Source organism: Schistocerca nitens, chromosome 3 (assembly GCF_023898315.1).
Source record: "Schistocerca nitens isolate TAMUIC-IGC-003100 chromosome 3, iqSchNite1.1, whole genome shotgun sequence".
Taxonomy (NCBI): Eukaryota; Metazoa; Arthropoda; class Insecta; order Orthoptera; family Acrididae; genus Schistocerca; species Schistocerca nitens.
In genome coordinates this window covers 295,791,488-295,812,182 of record NC_064616.1, presented here as the reverse complement: position 1 = coordinate 295,812,182, position 20,695 = coordinate 295,791,488, and the positions used below count along the sequence as shown (strand labels likewise).

Below are 20,695 nucleotides of genomic sequence, written 5' to 3'. Positions count from 1 at the left end.
GAGCCAGGTCTGGACTGTATGGTGGATGTTCCAGCACCTCGAATCTCAACTCCTTTATTGCGTCGGCTGTCCGTTTGGCAGAATGTGGGCGAACGTTATCTTGCTGCAGGATGACACCTCTTCACAGTTTTCCACGACGTTTGGATCTGATTGCAGGTTTTAGTATCATATGCAACACATCACATCCACCATACAATACAGACCTGGCTCTAAAGCCTCGTTTACGCTGGGGCGGCGTCTTGCAACATTGTGGCATGCTACGGAAATGTAGCGTGCGTCGTCTTGTAGCATGCTACAACAGCAACATCTTGCGGTGTATGTTGCATGCAGCAGGTTAATTTATACCAAAGCAACAGAATTTGTGCCACACGTGTATCGGTCTTGCAGTATAATGGATGATAAAAGTGATCGCAGCGGCGGCCTACTTGGTACTTGCACATGCAGCTAACAATGGAAATGAAAACCAAAGCCAAAGAAAACGATGGTGGAAGAGAAGAGTATTTAAAGAAGGTCCACGAAATAGTATCCTAGGAACTAGAGGCAGACGATGGTGCGTTATTTAGTAATTTTACGAGAATGTCGACTAAAGACTTTCATTACTTACTGCAGTTAACTACACCTCTTATTGTAAAGAAAGATAACAACTGCCAAGACAGTATTTCACCAAGAGTTCGATGGGCCATCACATTACGATTTTTAGCCACTGGCGATTCACCCAAGTCACTAATGTACTTATTTAAAGTATCATATTCTGCTATTTCCCACATAGGGCCAGAAGTATGTGAAGCTATTTCGTAGGTGTTGAAGAATTACATAAAGGTAAGCACGCAACATTCAATACTGATTTCATTTAAGTAATGTTTCATTGGCATTTTTAAGCAAATTAAAATGGATATCAAAGAACTGTTAAAAAATACTTATTTCTAAAATCGAATTAATTCGAGCTCTTCTGTTTCTGTTTGAACAAATTCGTCACAATTATTACTGTCCACATATACAACTTTACAGCTAGGTTTTGCAACCAATGTTTCGATGCTCGGAGTTTGCTGTTCATACTCCCCCAAGACCGATTTAAAAAGAACATTTGAAAATATGTGCTTGACATATGTGGGAGGTACATGTTCTTCAAGAGCTGCATCGCCGTCATCTTTTGATACTGTGTCCTCTGTGTTATCAGTATCAGTCTGAAAAAATAGGGAAAGTAATGAGTATGTTTTACTTTTCAGGCCGGCCGCGGTGGTCTCGCGGTTCTAGGCGCGCAGTCCGGAACCGTGCGACTGCTACGGTCGCAGGTTCGAATCCTGCCTCGGGCATGGATGTGTGTGATGTCCTTAGGTTAGTTAGGTTTAAGTAGTTCTAAGTTCTAGGGGACTGATAACCACAGCAGTTGAGTCCCATAGTGCTCAGAGCCATTTGAACCATTTTTTTACTTTTCAGATTCCAAAGGATACTGAAGAATGGCAGAAGGTAGCAAGAAATTTCGAAGTGAAGTGGAATTTCCCTTACTGCATAGGAACCATATATGGCAAACATGTGCAAATTATGTGTCCTCTGAATACTGGAAGTGAATACATCAACTACAAAAAAACATTCAGCATTGTCCTTATGGCAACTGTAGATGCAAATTACTGCTTTCAATATGTAAATGTTGGATGCCACAGGGACAGAAAGAGAGGGGAGGACGAGGTTGACTTAGAGGCGGAGAGAAATTGACCTTAGTGAAGGGGTGAGTGACGGAGGGGGTAGGAGGCTCAAATGGCTCTGAGCACTATGGGACTTAACTGCTGAGGTCATTAGTCCCCTAGAACTTAGAACTAGTTAAACCTAACTAACCTAAGGACATCACAAACATCCATGCCCGAGGCAGGATTCGAACCTGCGACCGTAGCGGTCTTGCGGTTCCAGACTGCAGCGCCTTTAACCGCACGGCCACTTCGGCCGGCGGGGTAGGAGGTGATAGAGGAGAGAAGCAGATGGACAGAGAGAAGGGCAGGAGAAGATGAGAAATGGGAAAAGGAGATGGACATAAGGGGAAGGTAGAGTCATTCGGGCAATGCCGAATTTATTTGCCTCATTTATAAAATTAATAAATCTTCATATGTTGTTAATTAACAACTTTGTCAATGATTCATGTAATATACGATACTCAAACTACTAAAATATGAGATGAATGAAATGTAAAATTAAAATTTTGTTGTTGTTTTGTGCTTAATTCTAACACTCTGAAATTATAAGTGAATGTTAATTTGTTAAATCATGGAATTATGACAAAGCCACAGTAAAGTGTGGCCGGTTCAGCTAGTACTACAGTATATAATTGTCATTTTAACTTACAGAGTTTAGTTGAAGAGACGAGATGAATGAGACTGCTCCTGAAGATTCGAGGGTTTGCCTGTTGGTTTGTCAAGGGCGCTATGGTGCTGAGACTTGATCCACATTGCTGCAAATTTTTCTGCATCGAAGCAATGCAGTGGAGGTCCATTTATTAAAATGGAAAAGTAGATTTGAAAGTGTCGGAATTTGTAAGTGATTTCTCTGATCAGTCAATGTTAAATTCATGGCACTAAATCCGCGTTCGCATTCAGCCGCAGATATATGTATAACTTCGACTGCTTTCACAAGTTCCTTCACAGAATTGGGCATGTGTTGAGGATTTTCTTTATAGATTCGAAAATCTTTAACTAGTGATGCACAAGTGCTTTCACGTAATTTAAAATCCACCTTATTACACAAGCGAGAAATTGACATGTCACCATAAAACACACGTTCATAATCATCTGAAGGCCATGTATCTGAATTTAATACGGCTACAAAGAAATCCAGGTCCTCAAAGCGGTTTTTTATATTGTCTACCAAAGACTGAAAAAAGTCTTCCAAAATGTCTGAAATCTGTTATATTCATCACAAGATGGTTCTTTAATTAATGCCCCTTTGAATGTGCGATTTTCCTCCAACTCTTGTACTATCATACTAATTCGTGGCGAGTCATTTGTTTTCAGTGTTTCAAGAGTTCTTATAGTCACGTCAATTTCCTGTTTTGCTTTAAGGACTGAAGAACTTCTGTTCTGCATAAAGAATGATAATACTTGCAGAACTTTTAGGGCTTCATAAAGCCTAACTAATTTCATTACAAGTTACCACTTTGTGAGATGTTTTAGTAAACCTTCAAATTTAGATCCCTCCTGAGTTGATCGGGAACTATCATGTCTCAGTTTTTCAAAAAGATGGACAAGAGAACTGTGACTTTCAAGAAGAGCTCGAACAGCATTAAATTAGGAAGCAACCCAGCGTACGCAAAAAAGTACGGTCTAGTTTTAATAGCTGTGAGGATAATTCTTGTGAAACACTTTGTAGTAGACTCTGATTTTTCGGACTTCGAGAAAACACAGAATATAAGGAATCTAAAAAAACCTGTATATGGTATACACCTGCTACATCATTCATAACATCGTGGACAGCTAATTCCATTTTGTGGTTCATACAATGAACGACAATTAAATCCTTATGTAAATGACTATGCAGTAGAGCAGCTACGCCTTTGTAAGGTGCAAGCATTGTTTAGGCATGTGGTGTGCGTACTGTAAGACCTTCGGTACACACACCATCAGATTATTTGACTTGTCGCTCTAACGAAGTAGGCGAGTGTCAGCAATATGTCTCGTGGTCTTATCGTGGCGTGTTTATCTTCTGCCATTAGGTCAGACGATAGAAATGCCACTTGCACGCTTAGAGTAGCAGATTGTCGGTGACCAACTTTAAACAGAACTTGATTAATTTTCACACACATTTATTAAAATAATAAAAAGCATAGACATTACGTAACTTGATTCTGGATGCTGTTTACAATTGACAATCTGAAGTTCCTTTGGTCTTGGTACGTTAATCTTATTCTCACATATTTTTGATACTTGACAAAAGTGTCTATACATTTCTTTTCATGGCTATGTACAGGAATATGATAATCTTATTAGGCGGAGGCTAAAACTTGACTACAGACTACTGCAGACTGATGCAGACTGACTAATCGGAGGCCTGTACACTCGTTATAATACCTCGCGCGTTCAGGTATCGTTGCGCAAGTGTGATCCACGAGGAGAAAAGGTTGTACGTTAGCAGCAATCTCATTGGCTGCGTTACATACACTCCTGGAAATGGAAAAAAGAACACATTGACACCGGTGTGTCAGACCCACCATACTTGCTCCGGACACTGCGAGAGGGCTGTACAAGCAATGATCACACGCACGGCACAGCGGACACACCAGGAACCGCGGTGTTGGCCGTCGAATGGCGCTAGCTGCGCAGCATTTGTGCACCGCCGCCGTCAGTGTCACCAGTTTGCCGTGGCATACGGAGCTCCATCGCAGTCTTTAACACTGGTAGCATGCCGCGACAGCGTGGACGTGAACCGTATGTGCAGTTGACGGACTTTGAGCGAGGGCGTATAGTGGGCATGCGGGAGGCCGGGAGGCCGGGTGGACGTACCGCCGAATTGCTCAACACGTGGGGCGTGAGGTCTCCACAGTACATCGATGTTGTCGCCAGTGGTCGGCGAAAGGTGCACGTGCCCGTCGACCTGGGACCGGACCGCAGCGACGCACGGATGCACGCCAAGACCGTAGGATCCTACGCAGTGCCGTAGGGGACCGCACCGCCACTTCCCAGCAAATTAGGGACACTGTTGCTCCTGGGGTATCGGCGAGGACCATTCGCAACCGTCTCCATGAAGCTGGGCTACGGTCCCGCACACCGTTAGGCCGTCTTCCGCTCACGCCCCAACATCGTGCAGCCCGCCTCCAGTGGTGTCGCGACAGGCGTGAATGGAGGGACGAATGGAGACGTGTCGTCTTCAGCGATGAGAGTCGCTTCTGCCTTGGTGCCAATGATGGTCGTATGCGTGTTTGGCGCCGTGCAGGTGAGCGCCACAATCAGGACTGCATACGACCGAGGCACACAGGGCCAACACCCGGCATCATGGTGTGGGGAGCGATCTCCTACACTGGCCGTACACCACTGGTGATCGTCGAGGGGACACTGAATAGTGCACGGTACATCCAAACCGTCATCGAACCCATCGTTCTACCATTCCTAGACAGGCAAGGGAATTTGCTGTTCCAACAGGACAATGCACGTCCGCATGTATCCCGTGCCACCCAACGTGCTCTAGAAGGTGTAAGTCAACTAGCCTGGCCAGCAAGATCTCCGGATCTGTCCCCCATTGAGCATGTTTGGGACTGGATGAAGCGTCGTCTCACGCGGTCTGCACGTCCAGCACGAACGCTGGTCCAACTGAGGCGCCAGGTGGAAATGGCATGGCAAGCCGTTCCACAGGACTACATCCAGCATCTCTACGATCGTCTCCATGAGAGAATAGCAGCCTGCATTGCTGCGAAAGGTGGATATACACTGTACTAGTGCCGACATTGTGCATGCTCTGTTGCCTGTGTCTATGTGCCTGTGGTTCTGTCAGTGTGATCATGTGATGTACCTGACCCCAGGAATGTGTCAATAAAGTTTCCCCTTCCTGGGACAATGAATTCACGGTGTTCTTATTTCAATTTCCAGGAGTGTATTAATACGTGGATCAGCGGAAGCAGAGTTTGGTCCGTCTCTAAGGCAGCGCCATCTCGTAGTGCGGAGACGGACGAGCGCTGCGCCTGCGCTGTTGTGCTTAGCGGGGCGCGCTCTAGTGGGAAAGTTGTGTACGCGCTGACTACGCGGAACTATGTACACAACAAGGCACAATCTGTTGCAATACCTACAAGGTGGTTTTTTAGTACATCGTTTGTAATGCCATATTTTTTAAGAACTGCTAACAGTGTGCTGAAAATGCATTCTCCTGTCCCACTTTCTAATTCAACAATGTCAAAAAAATAATTGTAAGCAACTCCCTCAAAGGTCAAACGTAAATATATTATTAAACAAATTTTATTGGAAACCGTTGTACTATCGTCCATCATGATACTAAAGTTTGTACCCGATTCTACAAGGAAGAGAGCAAGATTCTTTTTCATTTCTTCTCCTACAAACATAATGATATTTCGGCATGCATGGTCAGAATGAAGCATATTACCGACTGATAAACCGTTAAGCTTTTGTAGTTCGATTACTACAGGATATGAATTGAATGATAATTTCTGTTTATCTATTACATATGCAGATCTGAACAACGAAGCAGTTGCGATTACTTTAACTTGATGCTGCTTTCCACACAACTTTTCTTTTATACTCGTGATTTCTACGCACTTCATGTGTGATTTGCACTTTGCATGATCCCCGATTTTATCATTTAGTTTTTTGGCGTTATTAGCAGAAACACCAGCTAAAAACGCGTTATCGATACGCACACGTTCACTGCTTTCCACCTTAAGTTCACGAACTTGTGAACACACTGTGCACATTCCTAAGTTTTTGTCATTTACGGATAGCCACGGCTTTGTGTTTTGCAAGTTTTGAAAACGTGATAAGGCAACACAGTTTCCTACTATAATCTCAAGAGTACTGTTACTCCCATTCCTACCTTGACACGTGTCACAGTTTCCAGTCACCGGAGATTCATTCTCTTCCCCTGTATTAGCACCATCATTACCGTTTTCTTTTTTTACATTCACTGTCTATTTTAACTCTTTTAGCACCACTGTTAGTATCCTGACTGTCAGAGTTTGTACACGTATCAGGTAATGCACTGCTCTTAAGGAAATCAGAAATTTTGCTTTGTTTGAATGACACCCTGAAATTCCGTGGTTCTTAAAGGCCGGACGCACTCAACTCACTAATGAAGCTACTGAAGCGGGAACGTATGAAGATCGCCGTGTGGCGGACGCGAGGTAACGAACGAATGGCACCAACTAATTAGGAGTACGCGATGCTGGGGAGCCTGTGTTAAGCTATACCCACGTGGTTCGCGACTAGGGAAGTCAGACTGTCCGATCCCGTCGTGTAGGTACTGTTTCTCACTTCGCACTACTTTGTGCTTTCGTCCCAGGCGCGTTAGTCCGCGCCATATCGTTGCCTAAAGGTGGCCTAACGGTAAATGTTCGCACAGGTACCGGACCGGTCACCACCCTGTGTCAGGGCCCGGGGTGGGAATTTCAGCCCCCAGCTCACCCAACTCTGTGGTACGACTGCTGCGGTATGACTGCCACACTATTTCCCACGCAAGCTCGCAAGTAAACGGTTGCCGCACCATAGACGAAAGCAACAATGACAACATGAGAATGATGATTTAGTTCTAAATATTTTGAAATGCTTAACTACTACATAATACTTTTTGAACATTAACAAGCAAACATATTAGTAGTATTAATAGTAAGACTGTATTAAAAACTTTCAGTGTTCGGCTCCACAAATTTAAATTATATGTAAAGTTTTACTCCAGTGCGTGGGAAATAAACATCCCAGGTTGGGATACATAAACTAAAACCAGAGGAGGGGATGGTTTGAAGCAGAGGGGCGGAAATCCCCCCCCCCATCCCCCCCTGCAAATCGCACACTGTTGTGTTGTACAGGTGCACAGATGTCACTTTGTGGGCTGGAGTTCCATGCCTGTTGCACTTTGTCGGTCAATACAGGGACGGTTAATGCTGGTTGTGGATGACGTTGGAGTTGTCGTCCGATAATGTCCCATATGTGTTCGACTGGAGACAGATCTGGTGAGGAGCAGGCCAGGAAAACATGTCGATACTCTGCAGAGCAAGTTGGGTTACAACAGCGGTATGTGGAGAGCGTTATCCTGTTGGAAAACGCCTCATAGAATGCTGTTCATGAATAGCAGCACAACAGGTCGAATCACCAGATTGACGTACAAATTCGCAGTAAGGGTGCATGGAATAACCACGAGAGTGCTCCTGCTGTCGTACGAAATCGCGCACCAGAGCCCAACTCCAGGTGTAGGTCCAGTGTGTCTAGCTCTAAGACAGTTTGGGTGCCGGCTTTCTAACCAACACACGGCCATCACTGGCACCGAGGCGAAATCAGCTTTCGTCAGAAAACACAACAGATATCCACCTTGCCCTTCATTGAGCTCTCGCTTGGCATCAGTGAAGTCGCAAATGGCGGTGGTTTTGGGTCCTACAGGGCGTCTGGCTCCCGGATGTCCTTGAAGTGAGCTTTTTGTAACAATTCGTCGTGTCAATGTGGTGCCAACTGCTGCTCAAATTGCGGCTGCAGGTGCAGTACGATGCGCCAGAGCCATACGCCGAACACGGTGGTCTTCCATCTCGGTAATTCTACGTGGTCATCCGGAGCCCGGTCTCCTTGCGACCGTACATTCTCGTGACCACATCAACTCACAGGCCCAATTTCAAAGGTAACAAACGTTCACGACCGTTGCAGCCCATATTTAAAGCAAACCTGATGTGGATCCTCATAGTGGCGCTACTAACGCGCGAAATTTGAATAGACATCATCTTTCAGATGTAGAAACACGCCTACCAACTTTCCTTTATGTCGCAGAACTTCTTCTTGGTGCTGTGATTTATTCCTGTCAGTGTATTTCCTTAAAGGGGGACGGGGCGGATTTTCTATAATTATTCTTATATTTGATATCAGCAAGGGATCTTTGTTCAAAGATGTTAGGACGTGGATGCTCTTCGGAGTGCAATAAGATCTGAACATCACTACAGACAACACTTGTATGAGTCATAAAAGGAAATACTACAGGAGGAGGCTGCACAATATTTTGCACCAGCATCCACTATCATTGCAGTTGGGTCTCAAAGGAAAAAAAGAGTTGAAATCCAATATGCTGAATAAAAGTCCAATAATTCCAATAAACGCCGACCTGTCAACATTTTCTGTGGCTTGTGGGTATTCATTCTTATCATGAAATTGAGTAGGATTTAATTCTATGGTCCTGTTTTGGGTGGACTATAACATCAAGTCCACCCATCAAAAATAGATTAAGACTGCTAAAATTTGGCAGACACAAATTTGGATATATGTATGTTCAAGTGCCCGTTCCACTTAACAAGAAAAGTAATTATTGATTATTGGGATGATGATCTGGTGTAGAGATCGCCTTGTGGTTTTCAATAATGGAAACAACAAATCTAATGAAAAATTCAGTTCACACGACAGCTTTAATAATCTTTTATTGTTAATTTAAATAAACGTGATGATTGCCTGTATCGAAAACCGAAATTAGAGCGGATCCTGACCAAAATTCAGAGTCATACTAATTGTGCTCCGAAGAGCTCAATATGTTTAAGCACTCCATCACCAGGAGCAGTCTCTTCTCTCAGCCCACTAGATTCCTTCGCTAGCCACTTTTGTCTGGCGTATCTGTACCGAGTGGGAGGTAGGAGACCAATAACAAAAACTGATAACGAAGCATCAGCCGTTTGTCCCTGGTCACTGGAGGTACATGTACACATCCAATTTCACACACTTCCACACACTCCAGAGTTTACTCATGATGGGAATTACGGAAAAGGATAAAACAAATTGCTGATGTAAAGCACAAAAATAATAGTCCGAAATAGCAGTTCCTGCGTTATTTAAGCAGCACGATGGAATGTTCCTTCCGAATTGCATTCATGTCTGAAGGAACATTGCGTCGTACTTCTTAATTACACGGCGGAGGTACGAGTCCTCCCTCGGGCATGGGTGTGTGTGTTTGTCTTTAGGATAATTTAGGTTAAGTAGTGTGTAAGCTTAGGGACTGATGACCTTAGCAGTTAAGTCCCATAAGATTTCACACAGATTTGAACATTTTTTCTTAATTACACAGCCATTGCTATTTCATAATTATTCGCCAATACCAGGCCCTCTGTTCATGATAAATATGTCCTTCCTGAACGGGAATATACATAGCGCACGGGTGTAGGTTGTGACACATGGACGACGAGATTTGGAAGTTTGGATGTGACCGTGACTCATGCTCGGGTGGCCAAAGCTAGCCGGCACGGTAGCTCAGTGTGTTCGGTCAGAGGGTTAGCTGCCCTCTGTAATAAAAAACTGAGTGCAACGAACTGAAACGGATGTCTTACGGCGTCCGCCCCGAGCCAATGCAACGAACGAAAGCGAACAAAATAAGATTAAAAAAAAAAAAAGCGACTGCTCGCGTAAAGCTGGAAATTCGGATTCGGGTCCCGGTCCGGCACAAATTTTCATTGTCGTCATTCCAATTTACAGCCGACGGCGGTTCATATTCGCAACTGAGAATACATTTCCTTACATAATAATCGATAAAATTTGGTCCCTACGCATGCCTTCTCCCAACATATAAATTTAATAAAAAAATACCAGAAGACAAATTCAGAGTAAGCTAGATATTCTAGATATTACAAATGAGGAGTACATGAAAAGTGACTGAAACAGAATCCTTTTCAAGCTTATATATATATATATATATATATATATATATATATATATATATATATATATATATATATATCTGGGTGATCAAAAAGTCAGTATAAATTTGAAAACTTAATAAATCACGGAATAATGTAGATAGAGAGGTACAAATTGACACACATGCTTGGAATGACATGGGGTTTTTATTAGAACCAACAAAAAAATACAAAAGTTCAAAAAATGTCCGATAGATGGCGCTTCATCTGATCAGCATAGCAATAATTAGCATAACAAAGTAAGAAAAAACAAAGATGATGTTCTTTACAGGAAATACTCAATATGTCCACCATCATTCCTAAACAATAGCTGTAGTCGAGGAATAATGTTGTGAGCAGCACTGTAAAGCATGTCCAGAGTTATGGTGAGGCACTGGCGTCGGATGTCGTCTTTCAGTATCCCTGGAGGTGTCGGTCGATCACGATACACTTGAGACTTCAGGTAACCCCAAAGCCAATAATCGCACGGACTGAGGTCTGGGGACCTGGGAGGCGAAGCGTGACGAAAATGGCGGCTGAACACACGATCATCAGCAAACGACGCGCGCAAGAAGTCTTTCACGCGTCTAGCAATATGGGGTGTAGCGGCATCCTGCATAAACATCGTACGTTCCAGCAGGTGTTTATCACCCAGGCTGGGGATGATGCGATTCTGTAACATATCGGCGTACCTCTCACCCGTCACGGTGTCAGTTACAAATCCGGAGCATTTCCTCGAAGGAAAAAGGCCCGATAACGGTAGATGTGGTAAATCCAACCCATACCGTGACTTTCTCGTCGTGCAATGGAGTTTCCACGACAGTTCTAGGATTTTCGGTAGCCAAAATTCCGCAGTTGTGGGCGTTGACAGACCCTCGGAAGGTGAAATGAGCTTCGTCGGTCCACAACACGTTAGTCAACCAATCGTCATCTTCCGCCATCTTTTGAAACGCCCACACCGCAAATGCCCTCCGCTTCACTAAATCGCCAGGTAACAGTTCATGATGCCGATGGATTTTGTACCGATAGCATCGGAGGATACGCCTAAGTGCCAACCAAACAGTAGTGTATGGAATGCCGGTGCGACGTGCGACTGCACGAGCGCTGACTTCCCCGTGCATAGACGAACCCGTTACAGTCTCCATTTCTTCCTGAACTGTCTCAGCAGCATTACGCCTTGTGCTCGGTCGGCCACTACGGGGTCTATCGTCTAAACAACCCGTTCCTTCGAACTTCGAAATCATTCTCGCCACATCTGCATTTGTCAACGGACCTTTACCCGTTCGAATCCCCTTCCTATGGCGATAGGATCGTAACGCTGAACTAGCACATTCCCCATGCTGATAATACAGCTTCACTAAAAGCACCTTTTCAAGTAACGTCAACATGCTGCGACTGCTGGCGCATCTGATACCCTCTCTCATTACAGCTCCTTTTATTGTCATGCGCATTCACTGACGTTTTGCTGTCCAGCGCCATCTGTCGGACATTTTGTGAACTTTGGTTTTTTTTTGTTTTTATTCTAATAAAACCCCATGTCATTCTAAGCACGTGTGTCCATTTTTACCTCTCTATCTACATTATTCCGAGGTTTATTAAGTTTTCACATTTATACTGACTTTTTGATCACCCGGTATATATACACTACTGGCCATTAAATTTTCTACACCAAGAAGAAATGCAGATGATAAACAGGTATTCATTGGATAAATATGTTATACTAGAACTGACATGTGATTACATTTTCACGCAATTTGGGTGCATAGATCCTGAGAAATCAGTACCCAGAACAACCACCTCTGGCCGTAATAACGGCTTTGATACGTCTGGGCATTGAGTCAAACAGAGCTTGGATGGCGTGTACAGGTACACCTGCCCATGCAGCTTCAACACGATATCACAGTTCATCAAGAGTAGTGACTGGCGTATTGTGACGAGCCAGTTGCTCAGCCACCATTGAGCAGACGTATTCAGTTGCTGAGAGATCTGGAGAATGTGCTGGCCAGGGCAGCAGTCGAACATTTTCTGTATCCAGAAGGCACGTACAGGACCTGCAACATGCGGTCGTGCATTATCCTGCTGAAATGTAGGGTTTCGCAGGTATCGAATGAAGGGTAGAGCCATGGGTCGTAATACATCTGAAATGTAACGTCCACTGTTCAAAGTGCCGTCAATGCGAACAAGAGGTGACCGAGACGTGTAACCAATGGCACCCCATACCATCACGCCGGGTGATACACCAGTATGGTGATGACGAATACACGCTTCCAATGTGCGTTCACCGCGATGTCGCCAAACATGGATGCGAGCATCATGATGCTGTAAACAGAACCTGGATTCATCCGAAAAAATGACGTTTTGTTATTCGTGCACCGAGGTTCGTCGTTGAGTACACTATCGCAGGCGCTCCTGTCTGTGATGCAGTGTCAAGGGTAACCACAGCCATGGTCTCCGAGCTGATAGTCCATGCTGCTGCAAACGTCGTCGAACTGTTCGTGCAGATGGTTGTTGTCTTGCAAACGTCCCCATTTGTTGACTCCGGGATCGAGACGTGGCTGCACGATCCGTTACAGCCATGCGGATAAGATGCCTGTCATCTCGACTGCTAGTGATACGAGGCCGTTGGGATCCAGCACGGCGTTCCGTATTACCCTCCTGAACCCACCGATTCCATATTCTGCTAAAAGTCATTGAATCTGGACAAACGCGAGCAGCAATGTCGCGATACGATAAACCGCAATCGCGATAGGCTGCAATCCGACCTTTATCAAAGTCGAAAACGTGATGGTACGCATTCCTCCTCCTTACACGAGGCATCACATCAACGTTTCACCAGGCAACGCCGGTCAACTGCTGTTTGTGTATGAGAAATCGGTTGGAAACTTTCCTCATGTCCGCACGTTGTAGGTGTCGCCACCGGCGCCAACCTTGTATGAATGCTCTGAAAAGCTAATCATTTGCATATCACAGCATCATCTTCCTGTCGGTTAAATTTCGCGTCTGTAGCACGTCATCTTCGTGGTGTAGCAATTTTAATGGCCAGTAGTATATAAGTACTCGTCTCAACTCAATATTGTTAGAGTAATCGGAACAGCTTGCTATAATGCAACCATTTCTTGAAGTAGGTGTAGGAGCAAGCGAGTAAAGCCAATGTAGGACACCTCTCCCAGTAAGTTATGTATGTGAAAGAAATTGTTGAACTGTTCAAACAATACCTATCTGAAATCCAAAATACTTCCTGGTATGATAGTCATCTCCATTCAACTCAGCTGTCCTACGTAGGAGAAGAACGCTTCTACTCGCTCTCACTTCTTACGAAATTACAAAGGAGTCAGTTCACAATACTTCGTCACCTCCCGTCCTCAACAAACGGGGATGAAACGGGTCTTTTAATCACTTGTGTTAGGAACAGTTCGGTCATATATCACTCTACGACTGTCGAACAACGAGTTGCTTGGAGCATCAGCGCTCAGCATTTTTACAAGAGACTGGGTGTGTAAAGAGGAATAGACCACTATACGATGGTAGTAAGGAAGCAGTAACAGTAGAATAGGTCGATCAGGACTCAGAACGTGGTTTAGTAATTGTGTGTCACCCGAGTAACAAATCCGTCAGCAACATTTCAACCATTCTATGGCTGTCCCATTCTACTATTGGTGGTATGGCTGTGAAGTAGAGATGAGAATGAACAACCACAGCAAAAGCAATACCAGGCAGACCTCATGTTCTGACGGACAGGGACTGTCGAGCATTGCGGAGGCTGACTAAAAATTCGGAAGAAATCAGCCGAAGGCATCACTAGTGAGTTCCAAAGTTCTGCCAGCAGTCCGGCTAGCACGGTGACTATGCGAAGGGAGTTAAAAAGGATGAGGTACAATGGTGGAGCTGCTGCTCATAAGCATCACATTTCTATAGTCAATGCTAACACGGGCTAAAGGTGAGGTAAAGAAGCGGCTCTGAGCACTACGGGACCTAACATCTGAGGTCACCAGTCCCATAGAACTTAGAACTACTTAAAACTAACTAACCTGAGGACATCACACACATCCATGCCCGAGGCAGGATTCGAACCTGTGACCGTAGCGGTCGCGCGGTTCCAGACTGAAGCGCCTAGAACCGTTCGGCCACACCGGATGGCGGTGATGTAAAGAGCGACGCCACTGGACAGTGGATGATTTGGACTGATGATTCGCGCTGTATCCTGTGGCAATCGGATGGAACGGTTTGATTTCGCGAATGCCTGGAGAATGTTACCTACCATCATGTGTAGTGCCAACAGTGATGTATGGAGGAAATGGTTTTACGGTATGGAGGTGGGTTTTGTGGTTAGGGTGTGAACCTCTTATTGTGCTTGAGAAAAAGCTAAATAAGGTATGATATGAACACATTTTAACAGCACTAGGTATTCCATACAGCAGAGGAACAGCTCGGGGGCGATGACTGTTTTTATCAGCATGACAATGCAACCTGTCACGAAGCAACGTCTGTAAGGCAATGATTTGCTGACAGTAACACGGCATAAATGGGCTGGCCTGCCCAAGCTCTCAACTAGAACCCAGTGGAACACCTTTGGGACGAGCCAGAACGTCGACTTCGCTCCAGACCCCAGCGTCCAACATCGTTACCTTCTCTGGTTTCGGCTGTCAAGGATGAAGTGTCTGCCGTTCTTCCACAAGCATTCAGACACCTTATGGTAATTGTCCCCAGCAGAGTTCAAGCCGTTGTAAAGGCGAAGAAGGGTGGACACTTCATATTTTTACGTCCAACATACACTACTGGCCATTAAAATTGCTACACCATGAAGATGACGGGCTACAGTCGCGAAATTTAACCGGCAGGAAGAAGATGCTGTGATATACAATTGATTGGCTTTTCAGAACATTCACACAAGGTTGGCGCCAGTGGCGACACCTAAAACGTGCTGACATGAGGAAAGTTTCCAACCGATTTCTCATACACAAACAGCAGTTGACTGGCGTTGCCTAGTGAAACGTTGTTGTGATGCCTCGTGTAAGGAGGAGGAATGCGTACCATCACGTTTCCGACTTTGATAAAGGTCGGATTGCAGCCTATCGCGATTGCGGTTTATCGTATCACGACATTGCTGCTCGCGTTGGTCCAGATCCAATGACTTTCAGCAGAATATGGAATCGGTGGGTTCATGAGGGTAATACGGAACGCCGTGCTGGATCCCAACGGTCTCGTATCACTAGCAGTCGAGATGACAGGCATCTTATCCGCATGGCTGTAACGGATCATGCAGCCACGTCTCGATCCCTGAGTTAACAGATGGGGTCGTTTGCAAGACAACAACCATCTGCACGAACAGTTCGACGACGTTTGCAGCAGCATGGACTATCAGCTCGGAGACCATGGCTGTGGTTACCCTTGACACTGCATCACAGACAGGAGCGCCGGCGATGGTGTACTCAACGACGAACCTCGGTGCACGAATAACAAAACTTCCTTATTTCGGATGAATCCAGGTACTGTTAACAGCATCATGATGGTCGCATCCGTGTTTGCCGACATCGCGGTGAACGCACATTGGAAGCGTGTATTCGTCATCGCCATACTGGTGTATCACCCGGCGTGATGGTATGGGGTGCCATTGGTTACACGTCTCGGTCACCTCTTGTTCGCACTGACGGCACTTTGAACAGTGGACGTTACATTTCAGATGTGTTACGACCCGTGGTTCTACCCTTCATTCGATCCCTGCGAAACCCTACATTTCAGCAGGATAATGCACTACCGAATGTTGCAGGTCCTGTACGGGCCTTTCTGGTTACAGAAAATGATCGACTGCTGCTCTGGCCAGCACATTCTCCAGATCTCTCACCAACTGAAAACGTCTGGTCAATGGTGGTCGAGCAACTGGCTCGTCACAATACGCCAGTCATTACTCTTGATGAACTGTGATATCGTGTTGAAGCTGCATGGGCAGGTGTACCTGTACACGCCATCCAAGCTCTGTTTGACTGAATGCCCAGGCGTATCAATGTCGTTATTACGGCCAGAGGTGGTTGTTCTGGGTACTGATTTCTCAGGATTTCTCACCCAAGGTGGGTGAAAACGTAATCACATGTCAGTTCTAGTATAATATATTTGTCGAATGAATACCCGTTTATCATCTGCATTTCTTCTTTGTGTAGCAATTTTAATGGCCAGTAGTGTAGTTCGGGCTTATGCCAGGAGAGAGTATAAATTTTTACTGCCAGTGTAGGTGGACCATTGCATCTGTGTGTCGTTCCCTACGTCGCAGTATCGACGCAGTTCGGTCTACTCGTTTTCAGTGAGCGAGTCGTCGCCGAGTGCGACCTCCTGGCGCCTAAGGAAACGCGGCGGTCAGCTAGGTTACAACGCAGCGCGAGGCCTACGGAGGACCGCTGAGCCTGAGCACACTGCAACTTCACCGTGTCATTAAGTGAGAAAAAGTGAAGTTTATTCCCTCTCTCACGCACAATGCATCCCAATGAGCACCAGGAGGGTGGAGCACGCGCATGCCGCTCTCTACTGGGTGGTAGCGCTGGCACCATTGAGGTAAAAATAAGAGGAGTTGTCATGACGCCACAAACTTGAAGCCGAACCAAGTGAAGATTCGCCATGTTAGGTACCCCAAAACATTCGCATCTGGTGTTTTTATTCCATGTAGTCGTGAAGTGTTTTGATAAAAAAAAATGCCGGCTTGAGTCGCTCACGGATGTACTAATCGTTCTGATCGTAGTCTAAAGTTTAAACAATTCACATTTTATTCGTAAGTGTACTTATTTAAGCGCTATTTTCTTATATATACTTGAAATTCTGATGCACTGTATGGTTTTATTTATCTGATTTGACTTTAGATTTCCTATCAATCCAACGCGAAGAGCTCTGTGGAGGTGAGCAATGCACTTGGCTTTCATTGTTTGGTTATTCCCAAGTAACTGAAAAGTCCTGGCAAGAATATCCTGGAAATGGGGACTAATGTTTTAAAATGCGATAATATAATATAAAAGTAATGTAACTACATGTAGTTAATTTAATTTCCAGTAAAATGTGTGGAACACCTGTTACAGTGGCTAAATTGTAAGTACTTAAAGGGTTACACATTTGTTAAAGCAAAGTTGCCTATTTAAGTCCAGGCTATTTAGTCATTACATTAATTACTGTGTTGTCGTGTTACCCTGTAAATTGCTGTTATTTGCCACACTGAATGTCACTTGGTAGGTACAATTTAAAATCAAAGCAGATGTGTAAACTACAATGGGTCTGACAATCTTAAATTCAGTTCTTTTCCTTCGTAATTTAACAAATCTTTCACTTTGTTGACATGACAGCTGGCTTGTTTATATCATCGCTGCATACATCTATGGGACACCAAAGGAAATAAGGTAAGTTTCTTGCAAACATGAATATTAAAATTTGCATTTGACTTGAAAATGCAACGAATACAAATCGGTGCCTCTAAACTATCACACATTGCTTTTGGAGTTCTGGCTTTATCAATTATCGACACAAACACAATGAAAATTAATTGAAATGGATTACGAAAGCACGATTTTCATAGCACATACTTCTCTTCTCGGTTAGTCGAAGTGTATAAACAAAAAGGAATTACAGTTCTGAGGCCCGAAGCGTCATATTTTCGTGTCGTATTACTGTATCAAATACGCGTTTAAGACCAGAAAAACGTTTGAAGTTGCGTTCCTTATGCTGTGTTGTTCACTAAAACAGTTCAACATTTAATATATAAAATAAATATCGCGTCCGCAAGACAGAAATAACGAACAAGAAGCAATTGTAAACACTCGTCTGCTAATGTTTTGGGGGATCCAAGATGGCGACAGGCCCCGCCCACTGGCTTCAAAACAACGTACAGCGTAAGTGTGTAACGCCATCTCCCCTTATTCTACCTCCACGGCGGGCACGTACCTGCAGGCGCTCGACGAGGTCGTGCGGCAGGTGGCGCAGCCTGCCGTTGGCGGCGGCGACGGAGCGGTAGCAGGCGGCGGCGCGCTGCGGGCGGCCCGCCTGCAGCAGCCAGCGGGCGCTCTCGGGCAGCAGCAGGAAGAGCAGCGGCGCCAGCAGCGCGCAGCAGCCGGCCAGCGCCGCCACCAGCCGCCGCCAGCCGCCGCAGCCCAGCGCCAGCCAAGGGGCGGCCGCGCACCCCACTCCGTAGAACGCGCCCACCGTCGCGTTCAAGCCCGCCGTGCGCCACCGCTCTCCCATGTACTCCATCACTGCCAGCATCACAGAGAGACTACAGATTAATCACAGTGTTCTGTACGTGTGATGCTCTCCAGCTTACATACACGCCAGATGGGGACAAACTGCAGGAAGCGATCCCTGAGAGGATAAGGAGCAAAGTACGTCATACGACCGGAAATGCGCTCATCTACATCCATACTCCGCAAGCCACCTGACGGTGTGTGGCGGAGGGTACCTTGAGTACCTCTACCGGTTCTCCCTTCTATTCCAGTCTCATATTGTTCTTGGTAAGGAAGATTGTCCTTATGTCCCTGTGTGGGCTCTAATCTCTCTGATTTTATCCTCATGGTCTCTTCGCGAGATATACGTAGGAGGGAGCGATATACTGCTTGACTCCTCGGTGACGGGATGTTCTCGAAACTTCAACAAAAGCCCGTACCGAGCTACTGAGCGTCTCTCCTGCAGAGTCTTCCACTGGAGTTTATCTATCATCTCCGTAACGCTTCCGCGATTACTAAATGATCCTGTAACGAAGCGCGTGGCTCTCCGTTGGATCTTCTCTATCTCTTCTATCAACCCTATCTGGTACGGATCCCACACTGCTGAGCAGTATTCAAGCAGTGGGCGAACAAGCGTACTGTAACAACCTACTTCCTTTGTTTTCGGATTGCATTTCCTTAGAATTCTTCCAATGAATCTGTCTGGCATCTGCTTTACCGACCATCAACTTTATATGATCATTCCATATTGTAGCTAAATGATAAAGGATCTCTCTTTCTATGTATTCGCAGCACATTACACTTGTCTACATTGAGATTCAATCGCCGTTCCCTGCACCATGCGTCAATTCGTTGCAGATCCTCCTGCATTACAGTACAATTTTCCATTGTTACAACCTCTCGATATACTACAACAAAAAAATGGCTCTGAGCACTATGGGACTCAACTGCTGTGGTCATAAGTCCCCTAGAACTTAGAACTACTTAAACCTAACTAACCTAAGGACAGCACACAACACCCAGCCATCACGAGGCAGAGAAAATCCCTGACCCCGCCGGGAATCGAACCCGGGAACCCGGGCGTGGGAAGCGAGAACGCTACCGCACGACCACGAGATGCGGGCTATACTACAACATCATCCGCATAATGCCTCAGTGAATTTCCGATGTTATCCACAAGGTCATTTACGTATAGTGTGAATAGCGAGATTGCCATCGTATGTATGCCTCCCGGGCCGGCCGGTGTGGCCGTGCGGTTCTAGGCGCTTCAGTCTGGAACCGCGTGACCGCTACGGTCGCAGGTTCGAAACCTGCCTCGGGCATGGATGTGTGTGATGTCATTAATTTAGTTAGGTTTAAGTAGTTCTAAGTTCTAGGGGACTGATGACCATAGATGTTAAGTCCCATAGTGCTCAGAGCCATATGCCTCCCGTCGGGTAGACCGTTCGCCGGGTGCAAGTCTTTCGATATGACGCCACTTCGGCGACTTGCGCGTCGATGGGGATGAAACGATGATGATTAGGACAACACAATACTCAGTCCCTGAACGGAGAAAATCTCCGACTCAGCCGGGAATCGAACCCGGGCCCTTCGGATTGACATTCCGTCGCGCTGACCACTCAGCTACCGGGGCGGGAGGGAGGTACACCCACCTGAAGACAGAGATAAGAGGTCCCTGACAGTGAACCCGGTATCAGCACCAAACAGGTAGCCCGCCAGCGTGGCGTAAGCCAAACTACTGTGTGGAACTTTCTCCGTGACAACAGCCACTATCCAAACCACTTTCTACATTACCTCTGTGGCGACGGTTTTGTCGCCGGTTCCTCGCACAGGCCACCGTGCTGCTGAGATTTCTAACATCCGTCCTATTCTTAGACGTGGGGCAGTATCATCAGACTTCACCACGCCCACCTGTGTGCTACAGCGAATCCACACATTATCGTGGCCGCATACTATCAGCGTCTATTAGGCCAAAATGTGTGGATGGGAATTATTGGCGTTCTCCTTGTCGGTCCAGTCATCCTTCCAAAATGCTTCACAATGGAGGCATATGTGCACTTCCTCCAGGTCAACCTGGCTCTCCTGCTGGAAGACGTGCCTTGATGGTAAAAAGGGCAATGTCGCAGCTACATAACGGTGCTCCAGCTCACTGTCCTCCTAAATGTGGAGGCAA

The 20,695-nt window shown here is 45.7% G+C and overlaps 1 protein-coding gene across 1 annotated transcript in view; it reads right to left on the bottom strand.

Moving 5' to 3' along the window:
* Positions 1–20,695, bottom strand: part of LOC126249195 (organic cation transporter protein-like) — a 152,648-nt gene that overhangs the window by 99,194 nt on the left and 32,759 nt on the right. The window contains exons 2-3 of the mRNA XM_049950849.1: positions 18,483–18,555; positions 18,248–18,395 (exon numbers count right to left, since the gene is read on the bottom strand). Of these exons, the coding sequence (XP_049806806.1) occupies positions 18,248–18,395; positions 18,483–18,555 (221 nt within the window). The remainder of the gene's footprint in view (positions 1–18,247; positions 18,396–18,482; positions 18,556–20,695) is intronic.